This window comes from Brachyhypopomus gauderio, chromosome 2 (genome assembly GCF_052324685.1).
Source record: "Brachyhypopomus gauderio isolate BG-103 chromosome 2, BGAUD_0.2, whole genome shotgun sequence".
NCBI classification, from domain to species: domain Eukaryota; kingdom Metazoa; phylum Chordata; class Actinopteri; order Gymnotiformes; family Hypopomidae; genus Brachyhypopomus; species Brachyhypopomus gauderio.
Window position 1 is genome coordinate 36,732,819 of NC_135212.1, and position 14,893 is coordinate 36,747,711.

Below are 14,893 nucleotides of genomic sequence, written 5' to 3' on the forward strand. Positions count from 1 at the left end.
TCTATCTATCTATCTATCTATCTATCTATCTATACCTACCTTCTATAACAAAACGACAACGCTGTAAAATTATTAAGAAAGTCTTTGAATACCTACCTTTTAGTAAACCTTGTGAACTGAATTTAGAAATTAGTGGACCCTTTCAAGGTAGCTTAGATGTATACACTGCGTATCTATATACATATGGTTGTGGAGGAGCAATGTATCGATTAGACACCATAACCAAATGTGTCGACACGCCGCTAAAGACCGATACAAACGTGCAGCGCACTAACTATAGTCTGCCCGTCAGCCGTCTGTACTGTATACAGTTGGAGTCAGTCACTGGCTGCTATAGTTGGAGCAAACAGTTACGATTGGACGAGCTGCACGTTTAGCCGTCGGTAACGGTACCGGGTTCGTGGGGGACGTCCTTCAAAGACGTCGTGCAGCGCTCGTGTCACTCTGCCCGTTCTGAGGCGCGTGAGACATCGCAATGGGACTCGCGAGCGACCCCAACTTTCAAAAGCTCGAGCAATGGTACAAAGTCAATGGCGGGAGTCTCGATATGAGGCAAATGTTCGAGGCTGACAAACAAAGATTCAGCAAGTTCAGGTAAGATAACCCGTCCAAAAGTTTGCGCAGGTTGGAGACGGCGTACAAAATAGTAGGCCTATATTGAAAATATGACAGGTAATATAAGCCATTTCACAGCGTGGCTCTGCCCGGTCCGTGTGGGCGGGCTCGTCCAGCCTATTGACGGACAGATCGCAGGTACATCATCCCGCCTGGTGTTCCACGCTGCGGAGCGTTTAATCGTCCACTCATCTCAGCTCGCATACTGTACACGAACAAACGTGACATCATCTAATAATGCAGGCGTTATTACTACATTACTACTACGTTATAAACTACATACAACCTCTTACTCGAATACAACACGGGGGTGTTTCTTATGAACGAAGCTGCGAAATATACACCACATGCGAAAATATAGTGTTAAGATGTCTTGTTTTTATTTTTTATCCTTTAGCAATTTTGTAGAATTGTTTTGGCACTGGTAGCAGAAGTCACCGTGTGTACCACAGCGATTCCATGACGTTCGAGTCTGCATTCGTATCGTTTACAAGCCTTCACAATTATGGCATTGTGTCTATTCAGAGACACAGATTATAAACCTCAGATCCTGTAGGCCTATGTTCCATAACAATTCTGTGAAATTAGAAAATCCGATTCTTGTGTTTACTACATACAAGTATATTTTTTACTTGTTGAACCTTATTTAAGTTTTCCTTAAATAATAAACGCACGACAGAAGCTGACTACACCAGACAAAATGTAAGACCAAACCCAACATCCTCCACTTTCAGAATGACCCCAGAGTTGACAGCGTTTAGACGGAAGTGATTATCTCCTCTAAAATCGTTTTTAATAGACGACCTTTTATGTGAACACCACATATGTTTCACTGGAGTGTTATTTTACATGTTGTTAATAGTTTATAAATAACAGTCTTTATACTTGCATATGTATCGGTTTGTCTGTATGATTCAAGTCAGTTCAACATTGTGAATGGCATCAACAAAAACGTGTTCACAGTGTGGTTCTTTTCTTTGGAAACCTTCTGAACGGTTTACATGGTTTTGGAAGGTTTGCTTTTTCATTATGTAGGCTACATGTATGGTACAAGTTTGACCACACCTTATTGTTTCATAGTAAGATACAAACAGTGAAACTGTTATACTTTTGTAATGTTGAAAGTAGTATAAGAAAGAAGGTTTCAGTGGTGTGGTACAGACATATATTACAGATATATAGACCTAGAAATATTCAAATAAAGCCGAATGGTATAATGCTTGCCCATGTACATTTTAAAATCGTTTGTGTTTCGGGCCTTTTCCACAGCTTAACACTGAAAACAGATGAGGGGGAGATTCTTCTGGACTACTCAAAGAACCTAATCACTGAGGATGTTCTGCAAATGCTGCTTGAGTTGGTAATGAGAAAAGAGTTCTCATAAAGCCTCATCTTTATCACAGCTTCATCATTGCATCATCACAGCATCATCACAGGGTTATCACAGCATCATTACAGCATCATCACAGCTTTATCACAGTATCGTCACAGGGTTATCACAGCATCATCACAGGGTTATCACAGCATCATCATCACAGCATCATCACAGGGTTATCAAAGCATCATCACAGCACCATCACAGCTTTCTCACAGCATTATCATAGTTTCATCACAGCTTGATCACAGCATCAGCACAGCATTATCACAGCTTTACCACAGCATTATCACAGCTTTATCACAATATCATCACAGCTTTATCTCAGTATCCTTATAGTATCATTACAGCATCATCACAGCTTTATCACAGGATTATCACAGCATCATCATAGCTTCATTACAGCTTTGTCACAGTATCATCACAGCTTTATCACAAATAATTATGGCTTCATCACATCTTTATTACAGCTTTATCAGAATATCATCACAGTATTATCACAGCATCATCACAGCTTTATCACAGTATCATCACAGTATCATTGCAGCATTATCACAGCTTTGTCACAGTATCATCACAGTATCATTAGTTTTATCACAGCATTATCACAATATCATCACAGCATCATCACAGCCTTACCGCAGCTTTATCACATTATCATCATAGAATCATCACAGCATCATCACTGTATCATCATGTCTTCACATCCAGGCGAAGTCCAGGGGAGTGGAGGCTGCTCGTGACAGGATGTTCTCCGGAGAGAAGATAAACTTCACGGAGGTTTGCACCTAGCCTTGTTTCCCTCTGACTGTCTTGGTTGTGTTCATCCAGCCACAGAGCCACAACCCTGGCACAGTAGGGACACTGCTGCACTGCTCCTGATGCCACTGCTCAGATCACACCCTACCTGAGGGACACAGGGTGTGATGGCAGAGAAATGCTTATCTGAGCAGCTATTCAGCACTGAGACCTGTTCTTAGAACTGTATGCTCAGAGTGCACTTAACCAGTTCTCAGCCAACAGGCACCTAAGTGTTTCTCCTATGTAGGTGTCTCCTGCCTGGGTGTGTCTCCTGCCTGAGTGTGTCTCCTGTCTAATTGTGTCTCCTGCTGTGTGTTCAGGATCGGGCTGTGCTCCATGTTGCCCTGAGGAACCGCTCCAACACGCCCATCATGGTGGATGGCAAAGACGTCATGCCCGAGGTCAACAAGGTCTTGGAGAAAATGAAGGGGTTCTGCCATGTAAGTGTCTCATATATCGAAATGGATTGTCAGTTGGGCCACTGATGTAGGAGAGTAGTAGTAGTAATAGTGGTAGTAGTAGTAGTGGTAGTAGTAGTAGTAGTAGTAGTGGTGGTAGTAGTAGTGGTGGTAGTAGTAGTAGTAGTAGTAGTAGTAGTAGTAGTGGTAGTAGTAGTAGTAGTAGTAGTAGTAGTAGTGGTGGTAGTAGTAGTAGTAGTGGTGGTAGTAGTAGTAGTGGTGGTAGTAGTAGTAGTAGTAGTAGTAGTAGTAGTAGTGGTGGTGGTAGTAGTAGTGGTGGTGGTAGTAGTAGTAGTAGTAGTAGTAGTAGTAGTAGTAGTAGTAGTGGTGGTGGTAGTAGTAGTAGTAGTGGTGGTAGTAGTAGTAGTAGTAGTAGTAGTAGTAGTAGTAGTAGTAGTAGTGGTGGTGGTAGTAGTAGTAGTAGTAGTAGTAGTAGTAGTAGTAGTAGTAGTGGTGGTAGTAGTGGTGGTAATAGTAGTAGTAGTAGTAGTAGAAGTAGTGGTGGTAGTAGTAGTGGTGGTAGTAGTAGTAGTGGTGGTGGTAGTAGTAGTGGTGGTGGTAGTAGTAGTAGTAGTGGTGGTGGTGGTAGTAGTAGTAGTAGTAGTAGTAGTAGTAGTAGTAGTAGTAGTGGTGGTAGTAGTAGTAGTAGTAGTGGTGGTAGTAGTAGTAGTAGTAGTAGTAGTAGTAGTAGTAGTAGTAGTAGTAGTAGTGGTAGTAGTAGTAGTAGTAGTAGTAGTGGTGGTAGTAGTAGTAGTAGTAGTAGTAGTAGTAGTAGTGGTGGTGGTAGTAGTAGTGGTGGTAGTAGTAGTGGTGGTAGTAGTAGTAGTAGTAGTAGTAGTGGTGGTAGTAGTAGTAGTAGTAGTAGTAGTGGTGGTGGTGGTAGTAGTAGTAGTAGTAGTGGTGGTGGTGGTAGTAGTAGTAGTAGTAGTAGTAGTAGTAGTAGTGGTGGTGGTGGTAGTAGTAGTAGTAGTAGTAGTAGTAGTAGTGGTGGTGGTAGTAGTAGTAGTAGTGGTAGTAGTAGTGGTGGTGGTAGTAGTAGTAGTAGTAGTAGTGGTGGTAGTCGTAGTGGTGGTAGTAGTAGTAGTAGTAGTAGTAGTAGTAGTAGTGGTGGTAGTAGTAGTAGTAGTGGTAGTAGTAGTGGTGGTGGTAGTAGTGGTGGTAGTAGTAGTAGTAGTGGTAGTAGTAGTAGTAGTAGTAGTAGTAGTAGTAGTAGTAGTAGTAGTGCACCCTCTATTCCAGGGCCCTTAAACTCCCATAACCCAAATCAATACAGTGTATAAACCCTATAGGAGGTGTGTTTCCTGCTTGAAGGGCACCTCAATCAACTTCTTTCACTTCTTTTTTTCAGTCTGCTAATCCATGATGCTAATCTATGCTCATGTGCTGCATGTAGAATATTTCCATTGCTGATGTCTTCTCGCTGTTGCAGAGAGTCCGCAGCGGGGACTGGAAGGGTTACACTGGGAAGTCCATCACTGATGTGGTCAACATCGGTATCGGAGGCTCGGACCTGGTGTGTGGAATACAGCTGCTTCACCACCCCACACACTCACAGAGCCTCATCACCCAAACACTCACAGAGCTTCATCACCCAAACACTAACATAACTTCATCACCCAGACACGCACAGAGCTTCGTCACCCAGACACTCACAGAGCTTCATCACCCAAACACTAACAGACCTTCATCACCCAAACACTCACAGAGCTTCATCACCCAGACACTCACAGAGCTTCATCACCCAGACACTCACAGAGCTTCATCACCCAAACACTAACAGAGCTTCATCACCCAGACACTCACAGAGCTTCATCACCCAAACACTAACAGAGCTTCATCACCTAGACACTCACAGAGCTTCGTCACCCAGACACTCACAGAGCCTCATGACCCAAATACTCACAGAGCTTCATCAACCAAACACTAACAGAGCTTCATCACCCAAACACTCACAGAGCTTCATCACCGAGAAACTCACAGAGCTTCATCACCCAGACACACACAGAGCTTCGTCACCCAGACACTCACAGAGCCTCATCACCCAAACACTAACAGAGCCTCATCACCCAAACACTCACAGAGCTTCATCACCCAAACACTAACAGAACTTCATCACCCAGACACTCACAGAGCTTCATCACCCAGACACTCACAGAGCTTCATCACCGAGAAACTCACAGAGCTTCATCACCCAGACACGCACAGAGCTTCGTCACCCAGACACTCACAGAGCCTCATCACCCAATCACTAACAGAGCTTCATCACCCAGACACGCACAGAGCTTCGTCACCCAGACACTCACAGAGCCTCATCACCCAAACACTAACAGAGCTTCATCACCCAAACACTAACAGAGCTTCATCACCCAGACACTCACAGAGCTTCATCACCCAGACACTCACAGAGCTTCATCACCCAAACACTAACAGAGCTTCATCACCGAGACACTCACAGAGCTTCATCACCCAAACACTCACAGAGCTTCATCACCCAAACACTAACAGAGCTTCATCACCCAGACACTCACAGAGCCTCATCAGCCAAACACTAACAGAACTTCATCATCCAAATACTCACAGAGCTTCATCAACCAAACACTCACAGAGCTTCATCACCCAAACACTCACAGAGCTTCATCACCCACACACTCACAGAGCTTCATCACCCAGATACTCACAGAGCTTCATCACCCAAACACTCACAGAGCTTCATCACCCAGACACTAACAGAGCTTCATCACCCACACACTCACAGAGCTTCATCACCCAGACACTAACAGAGCTTCATCACCCAGATACTCAAAGAGCTTCATCACCCAGATACTCAAAGAGCTTCTGTCTTTTCTTCTGCTTTCCTTTCATTCTTTTGCTGTCTGTCCTACCTTGTCCTGTCTGTTCTACCCTGTCTTGTCCTGTCTCACCCTGTCCAGTCTGTCCTACCCTGTCTTGTCTCACCCTGTCCTCTCTGTTCTACCCTGTTCTTTCTATCTGACCATATCTTGTGTGTTCTACCCTGTCCTGTCTGTCCTACCCTGTCCTGTCTCACCCTGTCCTGTCTGTCCTACCTTGTCATGTCTCACCCTATCTTGTCTGTCCTACCCTGTCCTGTCTCACCCCATCCTGTCTGTTCTCTTTCCTTCCTTCTATTTACTACAAGTGCTGGAAGGTATTTGCCAAATTTGCCTCCTGGCACTTTGATAAACATAGTCCTTTCCATGCTGTAGTGAATGTGGCCTAATAGTGAGTTATTTTTCATAACACAGTAAGCGCACTGAAAACATTGGGCCTTAAACACCCAAAAGATAAAAAGATAAATAATAGATAAGTAATTATGTGGTTGGTTGTGTGTAGCATTCAGAGCACTGTTTGCGTCACACTGTGTTTACTAGGGTCCTCTGATGGTGACTGAGGCCCTGAAGCCATACTCCAAAGGTGGGCCACGCGTGTGGTTCATCTCAAACATTGACGGGACACATGTCGCCAAGACCCTGGCAGAGCTCAATGCCGAGACCACTCTCTTCATTATCGCCTCTAAGGTACCTGTAGAACACACACCCATAGCACACTAGATCTGCCTCATACGTCTCAGATACAGCGCGGTGTGTGCAGCTGTCTGTTCTGCCTCTGTAATCTGTGTGTGTGTGTGTGTCTGTAAGTGTATGTAGGTTGTAGGTTGCATGGGTCTGTGTATTTCTATCTTCAGAGTGTGTGTGTGTGTGTGTGTGTGTGTGTGTGTGTGTGTGTGTGTGTGTGTGTGTGTGTGTGTGTGTGTGTGTGTGTGTGTGTGTGTGAAAGGGGAGGTGTGTGTTTGTGTGTGCATGCACATATTTTTGTGTGCTTTTTTGGTTTGCATGTGAGTGTATTTTTGGACAAAAGATTTCCTTCTCTCTGCATTCCAGAGCCAGAGTTTGATCTGCTGTATTATCCAGCCAGACGTTTAAAAATGTTGAACTTTGAGATCAAGTCATTTAAACAAACCAGTCACTTGACTTGACTCTATGCTCCTAATAAGGAAATAATTTTCCAATTTACAAAAACTGCATTATTGATTGTGAAAGGTTAGTGCCTGTCAGACGTACTAGCTAATGCCGTGTGACTCAGAAAACTCCCATCAGACCACAAGCAACTAAGACCCTTACAACAAGAGTGCATGCAACAAAATAGGAAAACACAGAGAGGAACATGAGTCAGAAATTGTCAATCCATGGAAATAAAGAGTCTGTCCAACCCCCCCCCCCCCCCCCCCCCACCACCACCACCACCACCACACACACACACACACACCCTCCACCACACACACACCCTCCCACTGCTCCAAACCACAATGCCGAGATGCACAAAGCTTCCTCAAGGGAAGAGTGGAACTGAAGCTCCAGTCTTCTAAAAGAAACAAGGGATCTAATTTTTCCTAGTTCTAGTTTTTGGATTGATGATACTGTAAGCCCTCACCTGCTCCATCTCTCGCAGACCTTCACCACCCAGGAGACCATCACCAACGCAGAGTCGGCCAAGGAGTGGTTCCTGCAGGCTGCCACGGACGTGAGTTCTGAGTACTAGGCTATCACCCCAGGACCGTCCTGGGTTCTACACTTGTGCCTGACTCCATGGGCTCCAAGTGTGCAAGCATGAGTGTGTACCAGGCCCCTGACACATCGACACTAGACTAGAGACTAACAGTCAAACTGATGTGAACAGCTATCATCCACAGAGCTCCGCGGTTGCCAAGCACTTCGTGGCCCTCTCCACCAATGCTGTAAGTTTATTCACATTTAGAACACATTCAGAAGTTTTAGAAGAAGTTTCTTCCAGCGTTCACATTCTTAACGTGTTCTCTTCCATTGGTTTTCACCCTGCAGCCCAAAGTGAAGGACTTCGGTATCGACACAGAGAACATGTTCGAGTTCTGGGATGTAAGTGTGTGTGTGTGTGTGTGTGTGTGTGTGTGTGTGTGTGTGTGTGTGTGTTTCTGATGACTCCTTACTACTGTCAAGTGTATGAGCCTGCCTTTACTGAAGGGGCCTCTGGCTAAAGCTATTAATAGTGTAGACTTTTGCCCTGTGAAGTAGGTGGCTGGGCACACACTCGGGCAGCTGCTTGGTAACCAAATTCTCTCCTCATAGAGCTCCACACTCTGCCTTTATAAATACAGCCTGACCTTCTCTAGTGCAGAAGTCACTCAGAGGGGCTGGGTCACCCTAAAGGGCGTCGGGCTAGTTTTAGTCACATTGTTGATATTTAAAAAGGGGGCGCTCTCAACTATGTACCCTTCATGGTGTGTGTCAGACCCCGAGTGTTCAGTGAGATGTGTGGCTGTACTCTGTCATGCCTCTCTTTCTCTCTCACTCTCTCTCTCTCTCTCTCTCTCTCTCTCTCTCTCTTTCTCTCTCACTCTGTTAAATGTCTTATCTCTCCAACTCCAACTATGAACAGGAAGCAAGTACCTGACAGCTAGAATGTGCAGCTTCGTGAACTTAAGTAGTTCCATAGGTCTCCATAGGTCTCCATAGGTCTAAAATGTGAATCTTTTCTGTATTATTGTATGCTTACAGCCTGTGAGGCTGTCCGAGAGACTGGGAACACTGAGTCCCGGGTGTCCCTGGTGTCCTGAGTGTCCTGGGTGTCCCGGGTGTTCCACATGTTCTGCATGTTCCTGGTGTGCCAAGTGTCCTGGGTGTCCTGGGTGTCCCGCATGTTCCTGGTGTCCTGGGTGTCCAGAGTGTCTCGTGTGTTCCTGGTGTCCTGGGTGTCCAGTGTGTCTTGGGTGTGAAGACAGCTCACGTCCACCTGGTCTTAAAAATATTTCTATTAACAATGTTTTTGAAGAAAAATGACTTGGAACGGTTGAAACAATTTTTTGTAACTTTATAGCAGTGTGAGAGCATGAGAAGTGCTCTGTTAGAAAAGCGTAACGTAGGCATTGCTGTGAATAGCCAAACAGAGATGGGAAGGTGTGTCTGTGTAGTGAACAGCAGAGCTGTGGTCACGAGCAGCCGCCTTTCTGGCAGTTACAGGGAATTAATCGAGAACTTACTTTATCCATTTATTTCAACTGTTTAATCCTGTGTCCCAGTGGGTGGGTGGACGTTACTCCCTGTGGTCTGCAATCGGACTCTCCATCGCTCTGCACATCGGTGAGTTACTACGTCCTCGCACAAATGCTTCACGCTCAAACGCTGGCTTGTAATGATCATGATTTCCACGGTGACATGAGGCTCAAGCATTGTGTTCATCCTTTTCCTTCTCAGGCTTTGAGAACTTTGAAAAACTCTTAGCTGGAGCTCACTGGATGGTGGGTAGAGGTCATCACTGTAGAAATGAAATGATATATAAAATTAAAACTGGAGAAAAAAAGAACAGGCTAATAACAGCAGATTGATGTTATTGCAGTATGTTGATATTATTGTAGTATGTTTGCTGGTCCCCATGACAACAAATTGATACATAAAGAAATGACACATGTATTTATATGCAACATTTTAGATGGTGTTTTGGCATCTTCAGTTGATGCAAACATTTGTGTAAATAACTCCGCCCGCCCAAGGGGTAAACTCCACCTAACCGCAGGGTAAACTCCACCTGCCTGCGGGGTAAACTCCACCTAACGGCTCTGTGCAGGACACCCATTTCCGCACAGCTCCCCTGGGGCAGAACGCACCCGTCCTGCTGGCCATGCTGGGCGTCTGGTACATCAACTGCTTCCAGGCAGAGACGCACTGCCTGCTGCCCTACGACCAGTACATGCACCGCTTCACTGCCTACTTCCAGCAGGTGGGACCCCCCCCCCCCCCCCACACCTCCTCCAGACCCTTACCACACACCCCCCACACATCCTCTGCACTGCGACCTTTACGCTGCCCTCATTATGTGCAGGGCGATATGGAGTCCAATGGAAAGTACGTTACGAGGGGCGGCAGTCGGGTGAGCTACCACACAGGGCCGATCGTGTGGGGAGAGCCAGGCACCAACGGACAGCACGCATTCTATCAGCTTATCCACCAAGGTGACACCTGCCTGCTCCTCCTCCCAGAGAGACAAGCTTCCACACCAGAATCTCTCAGTCCTGTCCTCAGGGACACTGAGCCAGTCCAGTTGTGTTTCTCTGGTCTAGCAGCTAGCACACCTGAGCCAGGTGACAGAGCTCTGCGGCCAGCGCACCTGGTTCAGAGCTGCACCAGAACAAAATCCTGGTGTGAATATGGCCCCCCAAGACTGGATTGACAACCTCTGACCTATGGCATCACAACACATGCCTACTTTAACCTGATTCGCTTATTCAGACCTTTTGATTAAATGCAATGGAAGACGGGGGTAGAACATGGGCAGTGTCTGGCTCTGATTGGCTCAGGCCTCATGGATGTGATGAGAGGAGCCCGTCCTGGAGCATCTCCATCTGATCCTGCATGACTCAAACTCTTACAGCAGGAAAACTGTTCCACCTTGTAAGCTCTGCTCTGTCCTGCTCTATATTTATCGCTCTGTGTGTGTGTGTGTGTGTGTGTGTGTGTGTGTGTGTGTGTGTGTGTGTGTGTGTGTGTGTGCGTGTGTGTGTGTGTGTAGGAACTCGTATGGTCCCGTCTGATTTCCTCATCCCTGCCCAGTCTCAGCACCCCATCCGCAGTAACCTGCACCACAAGGTACACCGTTCGCATTTCTCTTCTCTGTGTATTCTCACTCTCATGCTCATTCTCATGCTAGACGCTGTGTTATATGCAGTGTCTCTCAGGTTCGCTGACCCACCGCTACTGAACTGAACGATGACACAAACCCTAATTGCTTTTGAAATGATGCCCAGCAGACCCATACTCATACCTCCACCAGCACTCTCCTCAGGAACAACCAGCTCAATACCTCCAGTAACAGAGCTAATGCTCTGTTGAACATGGTTAGCCTTTCAAATAAAGTCCACCCTGTGGTCAAAAACTGAGCAGTCAGGATCAGGGTTGGTCAGCATTCTGGGCCTGGACTGCTAGGATATGCGCTGTGAGATAGTTGAATGTTCCTGATAGTGAGATAGTGTAGTGTTTCTAATGCAGTATTGGTGTGTCTTATTCTACCTCTGGTTGTGTGTGGGCGTGTAGATCCTGTTGGCTAATTTCCTGGCTCAGACCGAAGCCCTGATGAAGGGAAAGACGACCGAAGAGGCGAAGAAGGAGCTCCAGGCCGGAGGAATGAGTGCTGAGAAGCTGGAGAAGATATTGCCGCACAAAGTGAGAAAACAACATCAGTGGGCAATTACATTAGTAGATATTCATCTCCGCTGCCCCCTAGTGGTGATGTTTAGACTACCAACTGCAAATATCTATTGGACCTTGGATGGGGTATGAAAGTGAAGGGCCACAAAGTTCAGATATGAACAAAGTGAATATGACCCCAGTAAAGATAAACAAGACTTTCATTGTCACTCTTTTTCTACAGAATCAGTTGTTATTAACCAGCGGTTTGCTGGGTGGATCTCTGCACACACACCTTCCCCATGCGTATTTGTCTCTCTGTTTGAAGGTATTTCAAGGAAATAAACCAACAAATTCCATAGTGTTCAAGAAGCTGACACCGTACACTCTCGGAGCGCTGATCGGTGAGATTTTCGCTCTGCCTTAATGGACTGACCTGATACCTCTGTCCCTGGAGGTCTGTTCAGACAGGTTTCGTTACAGCCCTTTTTGACACACCCCAGGCTCTGGACTGGTCCAGGTTTTAAACCCTCTTAAGCACTTGGGTGTCGAGCCAAGGCCATTACACTGTGGTTGGTCGCAGCTAAATTCGACCAGACCCCCAGGAACAGGGTTGGGTAGCCATGCTTTATTAGATATCTGGATTGTTTTACAGAGCTGTTATTGATGTGTTTAAAGTAAATGCACTGACCGTCATGTCTTGTTACCATGTTTCCCTTCTCAGCCATGTATGAGCACAAGATCTTCCTCCAGGGCATCATATGGGAGATCAACAGCTTCGATCAGTGGGGGTAAGTCCCAATATCCCCAACAGCCCCCAACATGTATGTATGTGTGTATGTATGTATATGAGGACCAAAAGCAAACTCTGTTCATTGGGTCTCATGTACACTGAGTGATGAGCACAACAGGAGCACTGTAAAGACGTGAATAAGCAGTTGTTGGGTCACTTGAAATGAGAGCTGGTTGGCTTTGGCTCCTCCCCGACTGCAGGGTGGAGCTTGGGAAACAGCTGGCCAAGAAGATAGAGCCGGAGCTGCAGGACACAGCTGAGGTCAGCTCTCACGACTCCTCCACCAACGGCCTCATCAATTTCATCAAGAAGAACTTTGCTTGAACACACATACAAACACCAAACATGCTTCACAGCCCCCCCCCCCCTCACAACCACCATCCTGCCCCCAAGGCTCCTGGGATATCCAGAAGCCATGGCGCCTAACGCTTTAAGACCATTTCACCGATATGCTGTGAAAGTCTGCATATAAGAATAATTGCCTTAAATAAAAATAATAATATGTTTTACATATTTGTGTAAAAAAAGTACTTCAGAGTAAACTAATAGTGTATAAACACTGTTGTTTTTTGTTTTCTGGAGCTGTCTATGAATTTGTTTAGTCCTTCTGCACTGACCTGAAGTCAGTTCTTGCAATCCAGATTCTAAAAAGAGGTTTCACCAGATTAGCAGGAAATGTTAATGTGCCTTTAACATTTTCATATGAATCTTTAGGTTTGACCTGGCTCTGAAAATCCAAACTGTTTCCTTGTTTGGTATTAATCTTGTGACTTTTTTGTGTGATGAGTGTGACTGCTGGCTCTTGGTGGAAAGAAAAACAAACAAAGATTTCCACGACTGACCACCAGGTGTCGCCATGTGTGTTTCCTTGACTGTTGGTCAGCTTGTTGCATTCCCAGTGCTGCTTCTGAGGAACAAAAGGTCAAAGGTTACCTCTGTTCTAGTCTTCCCAAGTTGGGCCGTATTTGAAGACTCGGAGAGACGGGAATCAATCAGAAACCCATCTGGGAAATGTTCTCATTCACTCCGTTCCACTCCACCAAAAACCAAGTGTGTCCACCGAATGGCTCAGAGTAAACGCAGTTTAAGAAGGACAGTTAATATATACTCCAGCCAGCTTTAATTCCACATTAGTAGACAAAACCATAAAGTGTGATTATTGGCTGATAGAATTTTAATTATTTATCTATTAAAATTTTTTTGCTTCTGAAGTATTCTGAGACTTATTGGTAAGAGAAGAGAAATACGAACCACAGAGAGACTGGCTCAGGGAGCTTGTTGCCTGGCAACGACTCTTTTTACTTCAGACCTAACCAAACCATAGTTTATTTTCAGGCTTGGTTCACAAACACATTAAATGAGTTTTGATTTTGTTCTGACATAACAATACTGAAAACAAAGTACAGTGTGCAGTGTAATGTTAGTAAGTTTGTTGCCTGGCTCTAGACAGGGTCCTAAACAGAGTACAGTATGACTCTGTAAATCAGCATAATCCTGATTGTAGTGAGTAATATTTACTGAAAGGCTATGGTTATGTGAGAGATATATTAGTGCAGTTGTAAGAACATAAGCCCTAAAATCTGCCCAGGCCCTGCACAAAGGTTTGGTGTCTTCCTGGTTGTCTTTACCAACCGCAACATATTTTTAACCTTTTGGCTTTTTTGACCTGTCAGTCAAACAGTATCCACCACCTGTTAACCACAGCCATCAAGACTTACATAATTCTTCCCTGTCACCATGGTAACATAAATTCCATTTTCTTGAAGTTCCCATTTGACTGAAAATCATGTGAATTGAGTTGGATTCATAAAGATGCAAAAGTAGAAATGATCAGTCTGGGGTTTCACAGCTACGTTAAAATGTGAGGTTGAAACTATTTGAGTTTGTTTGGACAAGTGCTCTGACAGCCATCCCAGAAGAGGCTTCGTGAATGTGGGGCTCAGCACAGTGGAAATTACATCTGGGTTCCACGTAAGATGGACATTTTCAGCTGGGAGGATGAAACGTGTTCATCAGTGCCTTGTAGCTCATCCGTAACTGGGTCCTGAATGCTCCGTCTCTCCCTGTCAGGAGGAGAGAGGCAGCTCTGGTGTGTACAACCATCACCCTTTGTCCACAGGATCGAGGAGTTTCCTCCCTGGTCTTGTCTGCATCTGCCTGATCTGAGGGGGAATTACAGGGCTGTCTCTGGGGTTTTTACCTGACATTATTTCTGCTGTTGTGTCTTTTAGCTCATAGACTGAAATGTTGAAGACACAAAAACACAATCTGTGTTTTTTTAATTATGTGAAATGATCTTATTATTGTTCACCCACAGCCTTATATTACCAGTATATCTGCTGTATGCCTTCCAGACACAGTGTTCATATTCAGAGACTCCATCCATTTCCACTTTAGTTCTGTGAGCACTTCTGGAAGGAGATCCCACAGGTCTTTGCAGCGAGCCCCAGATCAGGCCTGCCTCTCATTCCCACGGCCTGCAGTCACATGGAGCTTCATGTCACCACAGCAGCAGGACCAATGGTGAGGCTGATGTGGGCCGGCCCTGTGGTCAGGCCTGCTGGGTGGTCCAAGGCCTCCTGGCCATGTGGACCATGGACACAGTGTCCCTTTGGGACCGGAGCTCCTTTACTATTGTGAAGACACAGACAGCAGCTCTGAAGGTAAGTGCAAAGCTTCC

The 14,893-nt window shown here is 45.5% G+C and overlaps 1 protein-coding gene across 1 annotated transcript; it reads left to right on the forward strand.

The window, feature by feature from the left end:
• The first annotated feature begins 360 nt into the window (after nt 1-360).
• Nucleotides 361-13,055, forward strand: gpib (glucose-6-phosphate isomerase b). Its single transcript, XM_076995121.1, has 18 exons — nt 361-594; nt 1,885-1,975; nt 2,702-2,770; nt 3,112-3,231; nt 4,679-4,762; nt 6,639-6,785; nt 7,717-7,788; nt 7,958-8,002; nt 8,106-8,159; nt 9,320-9,380; nt 9,495-9,538; nt 9,865-10,017; nt 10,120-10,249; nt 10,807-10,883; nt 11,328-11,456; nt 11,749-11,824; nt 12,145-12,211; nt 12,414-13,055. The coding sequence occupies exons 1-18, from the start codon at nt 476-478 to the stop codon at nt 12,535-12,537; spliced, it is 1,662 nt and encodes a 553-aa protein (XP_076851236.1). The 5' UTR covers nt 361-475; the 3' UTR covers nt 12,538-13,055.
• Nucleotides 13,056-14,893: the final 1,838 nt, after the last annotated feature.